The sequence below is a fragment of the Camarhynchus parvulus genome, chromosome 5 (assembly GCF_901933205.1).
Source record: "Camarhynchus parvulus chromosome 5, STF_HiC, whole genome shotgun sequence".
NCBI lineage: Eukaryota > Metazoa > Chordata > Aves > Passeriformes > Thraupidae > Camarhynchus > Camarhynchus parvulus.
In genome coordinates, this window is record NC_044575.1 from 6,032,040 (window position 1) to 6,047,375 (window position 15,336).

The 15,336-nt window shown below is 41.1% G+C and overlaps 1 protein-coding gene across 3 annotated transcripts in view; it reads right to left on the reverse strand.

Moving 5' to 3' along the window:
• The window catches only part of MICAL2 (microtubule associated monooxygenase, calponin and LIM domain containing 2), an 80,245-nt gene that overhangs the window by 31,860 nt on the left and 33,049 nt on the right, over window positions 1-15,336 (reverse strand). For all 3 annotated transcript variants that reach the window (XM_030950193.1, XM_030950194.1, XM_030950192.1), the window contains exons 3-5: window positions 3,526-3,733; window positions 2,784-2,900; window positions 1,732-1,833 (exon numbers count right to left, since the gene is read on the reverse strand). In XM_030950193.1, the coding sequence (XP_030806053.1) occupies window positions 1,732-1,833; window positions 2,784-2,900; window positions 3,526-3,733 (427 nt within the window). The remainder of the gene's footprint in view (window positions 1-1,731; window positions 1,834-2,783; window positions 2,901-3,525; window positions 3,734-15,336) is intronic.

Below are 15,336 nucleotides of genomic sequence, written 5' to 3' on the forward strand. Positions count from 1 at the left end.
GCTCAATGTCTTTCCTACACTTCATCAAACAACATGCCATCAGTAGATTCCACCGTGGCTCCAAAATTCCTTTGAATGTAAAGAGTCTTTTCTCCCCATTTTCAGCTGCAAAACTAGAGCTGCACTGCATTCAAGATAAAGTCTCATTGAAAAATGGTTGGGTGGGGAACTAAGGGAAGAACTTCAGGAAAAACTATGACTAAAGAAAAACGTGGAAAAAATTTTTTTACATGTCTGGGAGTATAACAGGTCAATTTCAGTGGAGGAGGACATTTTTAACATGCTAAATGGCAAGTTAGGTATCTCTTATATAGGTAGTAAACAGCTCCTGAAAAAAATATGCAAGAGATCAGCAGTCAAAAAAGCAGCAGAGAATGATGTGAAAAATAGAAACCTACACACTACTAGCTAATGAGATTTTCCACAGGTATTTGGAATTGAAAAATATTCACTGGGTTAACTGTTATATTACCAAGATGAGACCAACTGAGAAGCTCCTTGCTCCATCTTTGCTTTCACTTTTCACTGATAAAAGGCCCCCTGAGCCACAATCTTGCAATCACACATTGAAGTTTTTCCATCTGTAACTAAATTATGAAGTAGGACAGAGGATCCTTAGTGTATTTTTGGCCCACTGCAGATGACATCATATGAATATGTTATTTTATAGCAAGAAATAAATTGGTTATGGATTTTTGTCTCTGTGCTTCTTGATAAGCTCTCATTATTTCATTGGGATAGATCTGATAAGACAACACCAGCTTCTGTACATATCTTCAGTGCACCAATCACTCCCCTAGATGCTGGTATGATGATAAACACTAACCTCTTGATAGAGTCTGCAGGTGAGGTAAGAATAATTAGGTTTTGATGGTACCTGACTATTTAAACAGTGTTTTATGGGGAGCAGCCAGACAACAGTGTAGGGACATTTCCAGTACAGCATTATAAGGAATTAACTGTAAGCACATTGTAGTTGGCAGATAAAAGAATACGCAGTCAAACTATGAAGCCAATTAAAAAAAAAAGGAAAAAGTGTACTTAGAGAATGGAAACTAGCTTGGATATAATTAGAGTTAAAAGGGAAATACATAATTAAGTAAAAGGTTTGCTCCTGTGATGCAGGAGCAGCTTAGCCAGTGTCTCTCTAAGAAACACAGCTAAGGTGGTCTGAATTTTCAGCAGCGACTCAAGTTCAAGAAACATTTACACCCTCTACTCCCACAAACCTTAGAGCTATTTATTAACTTTTGCTATTGTTTCTAAAGGAGTTGCTTCTGAAGTTCAGACTCATTTACAAAGAAGCAAAGCCTCTGTTGCCTTCATTAAATACCTGTCAGTCACCTTTTGGTCATGAGTTCAAGCACACAGGGCAAATTCACAGCACAACAGCAAAGGCTATGCCATTCCTGACCTATATCTTGTCAGCTTCCTTCAAGTTAAATCATCATATAATTACTTAACCTTGAAGCAAGCCCAATGGCACCACAATGCACTCTGTAGGCAGTGCAAATACACAGAGCTCAGAAGCAGTAATGACATTAAATGTCTTTTACTTTGAGCTATGACTTAACAACAAAACCAAAAGGTACCACATAAAATAACAGCTTTCACAGACTTCTGTAGATTGAAAAGTAACCTGCTGCTTTGTTTCTTTCTTTGCTCTGACTTTCAGATCTTTCAAGGTACCCTACAGACCAGTAGCAAGGCTAAAAACACACATTCACCCACCTTCCAATGTGTTCCTGCGGCCATCTGCACCAATGATAACATCAAATTCATACTCTGACAAAGGGTGATCCATGGGGAGAAACTCAGCTCTCCAACCCATCTCTGAAAACACAGATAATATTTATTAATTCTTCAGTATTACAACAGAGAAGTGATTTCAGAGTCTGAGGAAAGGGCACTGAGATAAAGGGAGCATTTCTCATTGTCTGGATCACCCAATGCAGTAGCTTCCTCAGAGCCACATCACGAGAAGAAGCTCAAGCACTTGATTCTCACAGAAATAACCCCCCAGCCACCTTACAGGGTAGTACATACATGTGGTTACTGCAAGGAAGAACTGGCTACTAAAAGAGCAAAAATAGCATTCCATCATCAGTGCTTTTGTCTTCTACATAGAAATTAAATGGAAGCATATTCACAAAGCTAAATTCATTCTTTTTACAAAGCTGATTATGTGAAAGTGTTTGTACTGTCCATGTTTTAAAATTATATATACTTTACTTCAACTAATATACTTGTTCTGCTGTCACTATGTGACCCTTTGAAGAGATACCACAGAGGTTTAATTAAAAATTTTAAAATATTTTAGTGATACTACATCCAAAAAACTAATATTTAATAAAAATTAGAGAACTAGAAATCTTTTTCTATTGTTTAAAAATCTTGCATAAGAATGCTGATAAGACTGTGTGTGCCAGTGGGAGTTATATCAAATGTGAATGCAAAAACAAGGTCCTGGGCACTTCATCCATCCTCAATATTTATATTATCAAGATCCTGAGAAGCCACACCAGACTCCCTACAAAGCCTCAAACACATGCCAGAAGGCATAGTGCAAAACCAGAGCTTCTCAGCCTGGGTTGTGTTTTAAGATTTATCAGTCACACTGATACTTATCACACCTGTAACTGCACAGAACAAGGCTGCCTGAGTGAGAAAGGCAAAAAACTCTTTATTTCTGTAAACAGTGTTCGACTGCCTTGTACAACTTCATGTAACACCTGGCAAAAAAAGAAGTTGCTGTGAATAGAATGTATTATGATAAATAATACTTTGGTTTTCTTGATCTTCAGGAGGCTCCAGGACTTTCACGAATTCCAGGTTCACGTGAATTTCCACTCCAAGGATAAGTGCAACTTTGAAGAGGATGAGTTGAAGCTGTCGAATACCTGTGGAGAGCAAGTGACAAAGATGAGTTTGATAAGTAAGCAACTCCAGCTGCCACCAGCCTGCTAGAGAACTGAAATTCATTGTTAACACAAGTGTGTAGCATTTCTATTTCCTATACTGTAATGAATGCAAACACAGCAACCACCAAAGGATGTTGTTCTCTTCCACCTCCTTTTCCTCTTACAGCACAATCTTGTTGGCAAAACTCATTTGAGTTTCTTAGAATAATTTTGTAGAGGTTTGCCTCTTGATATTTAAAAGATCTGCTAACCAGCGTATTCTAGAATACAAAATTTTACAGCATATTTCCCTGAAAATAGTCCACTCTGTTATTTGTGTCTACCTTCAACATACTGGAATAAATATCAATATTCTTCATACCTCATAATCAAAACGTGTTGTTTAACCATACCTGACTAACAAGAAAATTTGCTCCATAAGACTGTAACTTGTTCTATTTCCACCTTGCTTAAACAAGACCATTTTTCTTCCTCCCTGTGTGCACACATGCACTGGCACATGGTTAATGCAGATGAACTTTCCGCCAAACCAAGAATGTCTCCACTAATCTTTTGATCCGGGTAACCCCTTATCCAAACAGTGCCCATGCCCTCAGATACTTACTGATGTGATCAATAGATCCTGCACAGAACTTGCCATAAAATTTCTTTGCTCCCAGTCCCCGAAGGTCGTGGATGGTAAAGGGCCAGAGATGCAGCACATTGTTCCTGGAGAAAGTGTCCCGCTTCTCCACAACGACAACCTTGGCTCCCAGGAAGGCAAGTTCTATGGCAGTCCGCAGGCCACAGGGGCCACCTCCAATAATTAAACACTGGCAGAGAAAAGGAGGGGTGTGACACAGGGTTTTGTATTACTTCCACACAGTTCCCAACTTACTCTGTTGGTATGACTTGAAATACAACTGGACTTGCACTACTGAGAGCACAAACAAGTAATTTACTTAAATCAATGGAATTTTTCTTGCATGTGGCGTTCAGCCTATGTAAAAAAGAGGATAAACTGTGCTTAATGCAGACACAAAAGCATCTGATGAAGAGAAGTAAGAGAAAAAAAAAGAGCAAAAAGCAGAACATTTTTGAGCATCTGCTTGCACATTTCTAACCCTCATTTAACGTTTCTCAAGTGCTTGCAGCTGTTTCTCAACAGCATTACAGTTGTGTAAAAGGGAGGGGAGAGGAAATAAGTGGTCTTAGTGTAGGCTTTTTTTATTTTAAAGAGGAAATGGGTGTACATTTACTAGATTTGTTGAACAAACCTACGATAAGCCAGTAGCCTTACACTATTAGCTACTCTTTTTCAAGTGAGGGTGGATGTAACAGCCTGGCTCACCTACTGATGTAAGGAGGACATGCCAAGGGCACTCAGCAGACTTGCCCTCTGCCAGGGCTGGGGAACTCATCGTGTCCTATTCCACTTCACCCAGTGCTAAACATCCTCACTTTCAGGAAAATCACAATTCAGAAGCTTAAGTCTACGTTTGGGCACCCTTGGAAGAATCTCTTCCAAAACAATTACAGAGGATTCCTGCCCAAATTTTAGTTGACAGCTGTAATTTCTCACAGACCAACAAGGAAAGGATTTCCAGAAAGCAAACTAATTAAACCCCAAGCATATCTAGTGCTTACATTTCCTTGACTGATTACTAAAAACTGATTAGAAACAATCTTATAGCTGGACAATGCTGTTGTTCCGTATCTCCTACGAACCCCTTCCACTCCTCCAAACCCCCCCAGATATCACAAAATCCCTGCTGTGAGTTCCAGCTGTGCCGTGGCTGGAGCTGGGACAGCTAAGGTGGGTCTGGGAGGATGGGAGAGCTGCAGCACAGCCAAGCTGGGCCATGCTGCCAATCCAAGACCTTTGTGTCAGAGGCCAGACACGCTGCTGTGTGTCCCACACACAGAGGCAGGCACTGACTGCAGTTTCAAAGCAAGCACGGGCTCTGTCTGCAGGCTCGCTGGATTCCAGTCTGGTTCCCATTACATTGCAATTGCAGAAAGTAGAGTCATTTATTTATTTTGGTTTGGTCATCATTTGTTTTCAGATCTAACAACTTGAGCAAAAGTATCTGGTGCTGACTTCTGTCCAACCCAAATCACAGAAGTGCAAAAATGTCTTTTTTCAATTTAATAAATAATTCTAATAAATTCCCATTGAAAGAAAAACTCCTGTGAGGTGCTTTGGCTTCCCTTTAGGCAAGTGTTTTGTTAACCAGAGATATTAAAGTTAGGCTGTTGCCTTAGCCACTTGGCTTTGTTCCTTTTAAAAGAACATTTAATTCACAATTTCAGAAGAACACTCCTCACTGCATGATGAATATTAAAAAAAAATCAACAGATGTAACAATATAAAGGAAGAATAATAGAGGGCACACATAGCCTAGCTGAAGAGCATCACTGCTGGATCTGGGTCAGACTTTTTGCACATGCTTCTTGTGATTAGCATGGGAACTCTGAGCTCTGACAAGTGAGTGACTCAACTGAGCCTTCACAGCTTCCAGTCATGTTGAGCAGGCAGTCAGAAACATTCTACAAAGCAAGCCCATACATGGTCTGATAAGGTGAGGCCGGTTTTTTTCACTTACAAGCTGTATTATACATAAATAAATGCAACTTTAAAGAAAATAAAAAATAAAAAGAAACAGCAGTCTTTGGAGATTTAGTCATAGCAGACCCTGCCAAGTAACAAAACCCGCACAGAAAACCCTTCATTCCTCCTGGTGCTTTGCAACACACTATGTTAGCATTTTAAGGAGGATTCTGCCCTCTTCCCTCCTCCTATCACATTGACAAAGTATCTTCATAATTGCATAGAGACACCATGAAAAATGGTTGTATGTTTGCCACCACCCGTGGTTACCTCCAGAAACACATTTATCTACATCTCAGAGCTATTTGTTCTAAGATTTATTGAGGACGCTTCCTGCTGGTGTAGAATTTACTCTTGGCACTTCCTCATCTAATTTTGAAACTTCTGGGGTCAAAACCAGTACAAAATCCTTGCAAAAGTAATTCCTACTACATTTGTGTTCCTAACTTTATTAAGCAAGGGAAGGGCCCATGCCACTCCCTGGCGGTCTGCTTGCCAACAGACTCCCAGAAGAAACCTTCCTGCAGCCAGACTAGAAGGAACTTTGAATGGCATCCTATTTTCCCCTCCTGTTATCCCAGTCTCCTGGCTCGTCAGGGCCTGCTTTTGGAACTAATTTCTTGCAATGTAACACAAATCATGACAGCTGGCATCACACTGGGAGTCTCAAACAATCAATCCTGAACGAACAAATGCCAAGGGCTTCTTGACATCCCCATCACCATTAACACATCAACTGCCTTTTAACAGTGCCAGATCATCCCCCACAAAGCTAAAGGACAACTTGACTTTTCAAAGCATCTCCCACAAATTATCCCAAGTAACAGTTGCTGAAAAGAACAAAGAGCTTTTGCATATTTCTTGTTCAAGCTGGAAACGAAGGGAGAAAGTCTTGTTTAGTTTCATAGGGCAGCTTATGAAAGAATAAGATCATGACCAGACTTCTATGACCTGCCTGAAGAATCAGTAACATGTTGGATGTTACATCTTGTTTTACTACTGAGATAATAATACTGAGAGAAGACATTTTTCTTGGTGAAAACCTCCTAGTGCAAATGGCTGATCTTCTCCCTGCAGATGTGCATGAATATTTTCTGTCAAAAGAGAAGCTTCATTGAATTTAACATATTTCCCAAGAACAGCACCTATGTTAAGGCAAAATTACAGAAAGAATATGGGTTACAAAATTCCCACTGAATGAAACTAATGTAAGTTTCCAGGCAAATAATAATTGCCTAGTGACTAACTTAGGACTATTTCAGTTTAAATTCATACTTAATAAGTAAAGCATGGACATTTTTGCACTTCACAATAAAACACTAATAAGCCCATGCATATTTTATAAAAGTTGTTTATCCAAGTTGCTGAGTAAATAGTCTGTTTCTATGATACTGTTAAAAAGTATTGTACTCTTCCCTAAAAGATGATTGTTTCTGTATAAATCTTGTCCCACACTACAACCAAGCGCAGTACACAATGCATTATTTATCTTCAGACAGAAATGGAACAGAACTTCACTGATTTCTTTCTTGTGCAATTTAAATGTATCAGAAATTTTCACTTATATTTACTAATATAAATACACACAGCATGTGGTAAGCTTGATTCCACTCAAGGGTCAGTCTGACTCTAAAAGATGCTGCTTTCTCTCTCTATGTTTAGGAATAGCAGTGCCTTGAAAATCTCCAGGAAATATTCCCAGTGCTGAGCTAAATGGCAGAACAAGTCACCCCTCCAATAGCAGAATGTCTTCTGTGCCAGGCACAGGATTCTGATATGATCTCCTGTAGATAATGTACAAATATATGACTCAAAATAGGAGGGAAGGGAGAGGGATACAATAGAGGCCTCTTGCAATCCCTCCTTTCCCCTGCTATTAAATCAGCAGCCTGTGAATCCAGGCACCTGCATCCCCTTGTGGAAAAACCATATGCAGTTAAACAGCTGAACACCACCGTTGTGTTTAACAAAAAACACCCAAACAAACAAACAACAAACCAAAAAAAAACCCAAACCAACAAACAAAAAATCACCACAACACCAACAAAAACTAGAAAAAAACCTTACCTCAAAATAACACTCCACAATAACCTAGTCACAAAAATCTCATCCACTATAACTGAAAGGCTGAATCTATTCATTGACCTTGAAAAATTAAAAAAAACATTAGCTCTCAGCATTTAGATGCTCAAGGAATCTACCAGTTGGTAGTAGCATGGGGGTGGGAGATGCAACAAACAGCATCTCTTGGCATAGCTAAGAGCAGACAAATCCTGTTGTGGCCCAGGGCATTATCCCACTGCTGTCATCCCACTCTAAACCCCTCACTCCTCTCCTGCCCAAGGTACCCAAGTATTAAATTCATCTTGGAAAATAAGGGGGTGTTAAATGATGATCCACTCCCCGTATGTCCTTGGGATGAAGACAGAAGCTTCAATAACTCCAGGAATCCAAGATTTCCTCATTTCTGCCTTTCAGCTGTTTTGGAGGTGGAAAAAAGGGGATTATTTTTAGCCTCCAGCTCCACAACAGCTGGACAGACACAGGCACACCCTTCGTTGTCTAATGGCATGCCAAGCCAGAAGCATCACTGCTACTCTCCAGTGGAAATGGTGAAAAAACAGCAAAACCCATCTGCCCAAGTTACTGAACTGCCTTTAGCCAAACCATCAGATGGAAGTTGAACTACAGGCATGGATCATGCTCCCAGAAAGGAGCAGAAAGGGGTGGCTTTCCCCACAAGCCTCAAAGCCCCCTGATCCTCACAACCACAGGCGTCCTCAGCAGCTGTGGGCCTCCCCACCCAGTGACAGGAGGCTCTGCCTGTAGGACACAGAGGGACAGTTGTTGGGAAGGATGAAAGTTTGACAAGAAAGTCTCACAGATACGTATGCTTAGCAGAAAGATTTTTAAATGTAGAGTCTGATGAAAGAATAGAGATGAAAGCAAGTTTTGATATAGAAGAAAATAATTGCTCAGCCAGTCTTACTGGCTAACCAAGGAGGCAAAGGGTCTGTTTGTTAGTTAGAAGGGGTTTTTATGACTTAGAAAGGATAAACCCACCTCAAACAAGATGTTTTTACCAAGCAGAAAGATAGCACAGGCACACAAGGCAGCAAATGTTGCAGTAGAAAAAAGGTCTCAGAATTTTCCACTGCAAGAAAACTGAGAAGCATCTTCTACCTTGAACCGTAATGTACTGACTTTTAGTGATTGGAGAATAGTGACATGAATATGGTAATTATAGTAGTTATGATAGGCTATAGATAATAGTTAAGGTATAGATTGGTTCTACTGTATTAAGATGCTCAGCAAAGAAAAATATAGAATGCATTGTAACCAAAACCAAGGGTGCAGCTGGAGCTCACAGCTGTAGGCACAGGCTCTGCCACCCATGACCCCGGACTGCTGTAACCTCTTGGATGGAATAAACTGCATTTTGGGGAGCCCCTGGAGTCCCGCATCCCTCATTTTGGCTCTTACAGACAGTGCTTTGCTCTTCCATGGCAAACATTCATTTCCATAGTCAGCAGGTCTGGCACCATGAGAGAAGATAACTCTCACACCAGCCCAGGCCTTTGTGCAACACCCAGAGTGACAGGGGTGCACCAAGGACTAATTTGGCTGATTCCAGAGGGACACATCCTACATGGATTTGGACAAATGCTTATTGGTGATGGGGCTTAATGTGCTGCAACACGCGACAGGCACGAAACAACACATTTTCTGGAACAGCGGCGCCCGTTCCCCTGGAAAGGCTCCAGACAAAAACAGCTGCATAAGCGGCTAAGGCAGAGGCCACCAGGAGCTTTCTCCACCACGATGCTTTCCAGGCCATCCCCTTTATTAGATATGAAAATGCTTCTGGCAAAAATAGGACTGCTCAGCGGGACATTCCTGAGTTACTGACTTACAGTTCATCTCCCATTTGCAGCCCCAGATTTTAGCACATAAATCCACTGACAGCCACCAGATACAACACTGCAGCCAAATGCACCCTGAACCCACCGAACAATCAATTTAAAGCTTGAAACATCATCATGGAAGACACTGAAAAATGAAAATCTATATGCCACTTCAGACAACATTAAAAATGTCACAGGCTGAAGCTTTATTTTTAATAAAAATCAATTCTTCCATCTTCTCCCCCAAGAAAGGGGGAGAGAAGGCCTAGGAGTAATTAAACTTGACTACAAAGATTATGTAATCTTTAAAAGTGTTTTTTTTCTCTGTTGTACTGTTTTATGAGCTCCTTATAGAATTAGCAAGGTTAAAAAATATGTCATTTGACAAAAATAATATTCACTCAGATGTATTTTAATGAGAAATCCTAACTCTCCAAAGGGTTAAGTGGACACTTCTTAAACACACTACAGATAGGTCTAAAAATCTACCTTAAAATACTATTAAGACTAGTTGGATCTTGCTGAACAGGCATTTTTGGAGAGTGAACACCACATAAATACCACTGCTGGGGAAGTTCAGAGGTACCTGGGAACAGCAAGGCTCACACACCCCTAATTGCAACAAAACTTTGCGTTGATGCATGAATTCAATGCCTCACTAGGAGTCCACTTCTGCTTTAAACCCCTCCAGTATCTTACCCTTTGTAGTCCCAGCTGAGTACCTCAGAAATGTGCAGTTTTGTCCTCTCCCAGATCAGTGATTGGCATAAATGGAGCCACAGCTTTATTTTATTTTCCCCTCTAAGAGTGTACCATGGATCTGAGGCCATCCAACCCAGGGTGACTTTGGCCACAGCTCTTTCCCAGCCCCGTGCCCAGCAGCTGCTGCACTCGCAGCTGGACGCAGCACAATCCAGGGATCAGAGGATCTATCTTTACTGCCCTCCTGTTTTATTGAGTCAAAATGCCAGAAGTGAAACATTAGTACATTTATTGCATTCATCTGGCTCATCTTTACTGGGATTTTTTTCTCTTTTTTGGAAGATAAGCTTCAGCACGGAAAAAAGTACGTGCCTTCATTTTTCCTGGAGGTATTTGGACACACTTGTCCATCCATCCTCTCTGTCACATGGATATATGTACTAATATTAGACCTGTGTATTAAAAAAAAAAAAGCTCTTTCCATAGTTTGAAATTAAAACAATGGCATGAACAACGTCTGTAACTCATATTCTGCTATGCCACACATTAAAGAGGGGCTGTGTGCACTCATGGTGTTAGAAAGTCAAGAGTGCCTTCCATGATGCATCAGAGCTGCCAGGACTTTGGAGCTTTTCTGAAGAAATCAGGTGGCATTTGTTTTATTTAAATCTGGTGACTTGATCTCAGATCTTTTAGAAGAATATGCAAAAATACTTCTTGAAAAAATTGCAACTGACAGTCATAATACAGCAAGCATGCCTGGAAACTTTCCGTTGCCCTGCACCAGTTACAGTTATCCAGAAATCCTAGACATTACTAACAAAAAAATGTTACACTCATTTCAGTAAACATATCCACCAGAAACCTGGCAAGCGCTTTAATCCAAAAATCTCCTCAAAAAAAGCACAAAATAAGCCCTCCAACATCCTTTGGAATTAAGTGTGTTTGCTGTTTTCTTACCCGCCTTTCATTGTAATCAAAACACAGGGAAGAAAAAAAGAACAAGCCCACACCCAAAATCCAGAAGAGATTGCTTTCTTTTCTTTTTTTGGCCAGCTGCTTAAACAATCAAAACGAAAACAAGATAAACCTTGCAGAAAGAATGTTGCCTGACTATCCCAGCCATGAACATGGCTGGCAGCATGTAAGTACCTGGCCTGTCACACTGAGATAGTGCTCTGAGGCTACACTAAAAACTTAGCAAAAAAAAAAACAAAACTACAAAACAAAGAATTCATCCAGAAATAAAAACTGATGGAGAGAGATAAAGGCATCAAGAGCCTCACCTCTGAGCATAGCAGAGACCAAGCCATGAGTCTGGGGAGCTTTGTGAGCAGTGACAGAGAGAAAATGGTTAATCCCCCTCCATGGTTTCCAGGGGCAGGGGCTTTGCTGGGCAGCCAGCAAAGGAGGGAAGGATTTCTCATGCTCTATGGCATCTAAAGCATGCAGGCAGGTTGGTCAACAAGCATAGCTTGATTTCAGCAAGAGCCTGGTAACATGCTTTAAAAATACACCCCTGCTGCTCCAGTCTGGCCCATCTACAGAGAAACCTGGAACTTTTAACCAAACATCACAACAACCTAATAAACGAGCTGAGCTTCCACTTGGAAATTGGCTTTTTCAACTAAGTGGGGCGTTAACTTACTTTGAGGGTATCTCACAGAATATTTTAAAATACATTCTAAAATTAACTTTTCTATTAAGTGAATTGTTAACCAACACCCATTTAAGACATGGCTTTTGGAAGCCAGTCCTGAGTAAATGAGCTCATATAGATATAGACATCAAATCTGAGTCAGAATCCACATCTTTAAAAATAAATAAAATTTTAAGATCTTAATCATTTAATACCATCATTCCTAACTCTCCTAAGCAGAATGACTGTACAGCAGGGTACATCAGCTATGGATGAGCTCAAAGTGCAATACAATACCAGAAGGCAACAGTTCTGGGCTCTTGGAGTCCTTTTTTTTCCCAGCTCATCATGCAGCCTTCAAAGCCACTGCATTTCTACTGCTGACATTCACAGATCTTTAACTAGTAAATCTAAATACAGGTCCAAAAAGAGTGATAATCTGATTTTTTTTCTAGTTTACCTGGTCACTTGCACAAACCAGTTTACCATAGATAGACAATGCCTTTACTTTTGACACTTTTTCTTACAATTTGAGAACACTAGGAATTACTAACCAGCACTTCTTAGTAAGACAACATCCAAAAGTGCCAGCAAGCAAGATGGACTTGAATTGTTCAAACAACCAGAATTAAAAATATTTACCTTTAGCACAGTTTTAAAAAGGCTTCTGATAGCGGAGAAAGTTAACAGCACTCACAGAACCCACAAACCAAGCTGCTGGCATATCACACAGTGAAAGTTAAATTTCAGCACTTCTAGTTCTTATTTACAAAACCTTTTTTGGCTGAAAACAAGGGTAGTATATAACCCTTATTACTAAGCAAAAGAGTCTCAAAAAATAAATACAAAATGGTGAAAAAATATAAAAAGAAGCATGCTTCAAAAAGAGGGGCAGAGAGCTGGAAACATAAACTTTGGCAGCAAATTGCACATCACAAGGTGCAATACTCCCTTCTGCACCAACATCCGACACAACAGAAAGGAGATAAACATACACCAGTGTTTATTTACACGTATTAATGAGTCTGTTTTCACATTCCAGGCTGGGTGAGATGCAGATGGAGGCACCAGCCTCAAGAGCACCAGCCATGCTTGTTCTGCCACTATCAAGGCTGTATCTGGGCTGCCAGGCAGTGAACTTCCTAGCCCAGGTGCCTCCAGGCAGGCAGGGCATGCAGAACCATGGCAGCAGCCCCACCAGCCAGGAATGGCTTCCTACCCTATCCCACTGTTTCCTATGTTGCTAAAGCACAAGTAAGAGAAAAGGCAGGGAGAAGAAACCTGAGAGAAATGTCTTTGCCTTCCACCGGGTGCTTGCTGATCTGCATAACTTGTTATTACTGCTCTGGGTGTGTAGTCCTTGGCAGGAAGCTCACTGCCATCTCCTGCCATGTCTTCTAATCTGAGCTGCAATTTACCCCGGAGCAGTTGTTTTATCTGAACTGTAAATCTGCAAGGATGGCAGGCAGAGTGCAGGCAGGACAGGACCAGGAGGAAGGAGCACTTGCTGTTACATAGATCCTTTCAGAGCTGCTCTCATAAACCTTTCAAAGGGGCAGGAGAAGGAAGCTGCACAAGGCTAACTCCCAGCGTGGCAGAAGCACATGGTTTCTGCTCAGACAGCATCTCAGTCAGATGAACAAATCCAGAGAGTGGTGCAAGACAAGGCAGGCAGTGTCTCTTGGCTGGTTTGTCAATTAGAAATAGTGTGCCCTTGGAAAAACACGAGCTGCTCTTCAGGAGCAGCAAACATCCCGGGCAAAAGGCAAACTTTGAAAAGCTAATCAGAACTTGATCTATCAGCATCAGCAAGATGACAAGAGGCAGAAGGAGAAATGTCACAGCAGCTCTGTGTGGCTTGGCACTTCAAACAATCCCATGGCGCTCCCCTTGGTCCTTCCCTAGCACTGATTAGGTGAAGGTATTGAAGCCTCTTCTGCTGGTCACATTCTGCAGAGCTCTTATCATTCCTCCTGCTCTGCTCTGGACTTGCTCCAGTTTATCTATTCTAGCTGGGGTTTCATCTGCACTAAGGAGGTGGCTGGATGTGTGGGTCCTCATAAGCACCAGATAATTTTCTGCAGCATATTCCCAATTTTCTCAGAGTATTACACTCCTCTATGGGAAAGTTCATAATCTCCAAGTAGCTTCTAGCAATTTTACCCTGTTGATGCCAGGTTAAGACACAAATATCCCAGAGACCCGAGATGCAAACAGTTTGCAGAAACCTGGTTGCTAGTAGAAACAAATTATCTAAGTGCAAACTTGTGAGGGAATGTGGAAATTTCAAGAATCATCTGACAAAAATAACCCCTCTTTAAACAGTGTAGCAGAGAAAACAAAGCAAATTAAACCAAGGGCATTAAAAGGGAATTTCTACTTTTTCTTTTCAACAGACACCAGCTAAACTTCTTTTTTCACCATGAATGCCATCAATATCATGGCTTTTTAGAGAGAAAACACAAATAGAAATTTGTTTATGAAAATAATCTTCTACTAAAATATTTTACATTTTCTCTTCTTGTATAGCATCTCAGAACTGTGATATTTTGCATACTATGAAAAGAATATTCAAAGCTATCTGCACTGAGGCCTAAGCAGAAATTTGTTTGTCAGCAGAAAGAGAGCAACCACATCCCCAAACCCCCTGTTCTCAGGGCAGACATGGGAACCTCGGGAAGGACCTCAGCTGCAGGAGACAGGAAATTGCCTTATTGTCTGAAATCTGGGGTTTAGCAGCCAAGTGTTTAATCACTTCTTGGTAGCAAAAGTTATGTATTTCCTCACTTATCAGTACACAAACATTACCAGAGCGAAGCTGGAAGCGTAGCTAATAACAAACCCCTAACGACCACCTTTGGCACCAACCCCATGACAGCCACATGGGTCTCTTGGAAGGCAGGAGAAAGACCTGACCCAGCAAAGCATCCTGCCCTGGAGCTCCCCTTGCCCCCCACACCAGCCTTCCTGGTGGATGGACACAGCCCAGCCACTTCAAAGAACCAAACCCCAAAGCCCTACAGAGCCAGGGCCATGGGAATACACCCCGTGGTAACCTTTTGTTTCATTCAGACCTCACTAAGCCACTTGTGGTGACAATAGTGCTGGTTTGTGTGAAAGTAACTGTGTGTCACTCCCTGTGGGAATCTTCATAAAATATCTAGGAAATCAGGTCAGGGTGGGACAGTTTCCTTCTCTCGATTACTTGCAAAGCCATTAAATGAGGGACAGAGAAACAACACAGTTCTGCTAAAATACAGATGTAAAGCTACTGTTACCTTCCAAGCCAAAAAAAATTTAAATTCCACATGGCTAAAATGTCTTATCTAGCCTGTCTGATTGCTCTGCTTTGGCCAGGCTTCATTGCTTTTCATAACTGATAAAGCTGAAAAAACTGTGTGTTTGTGGAAGTGTCTCCAGGATAATGAAAATAAAGTGATTTCATTACCAAATCACATGCCAAACATTTGCTTTTGCTGATGTAATTTGGCCCAATCCCAGTTTAAAACACATCACAAAGAGTCAAATACTTTGTTTTGCTTTCAAAAAACTGTCTGCTGTGTGTCCTGTCATCACCCC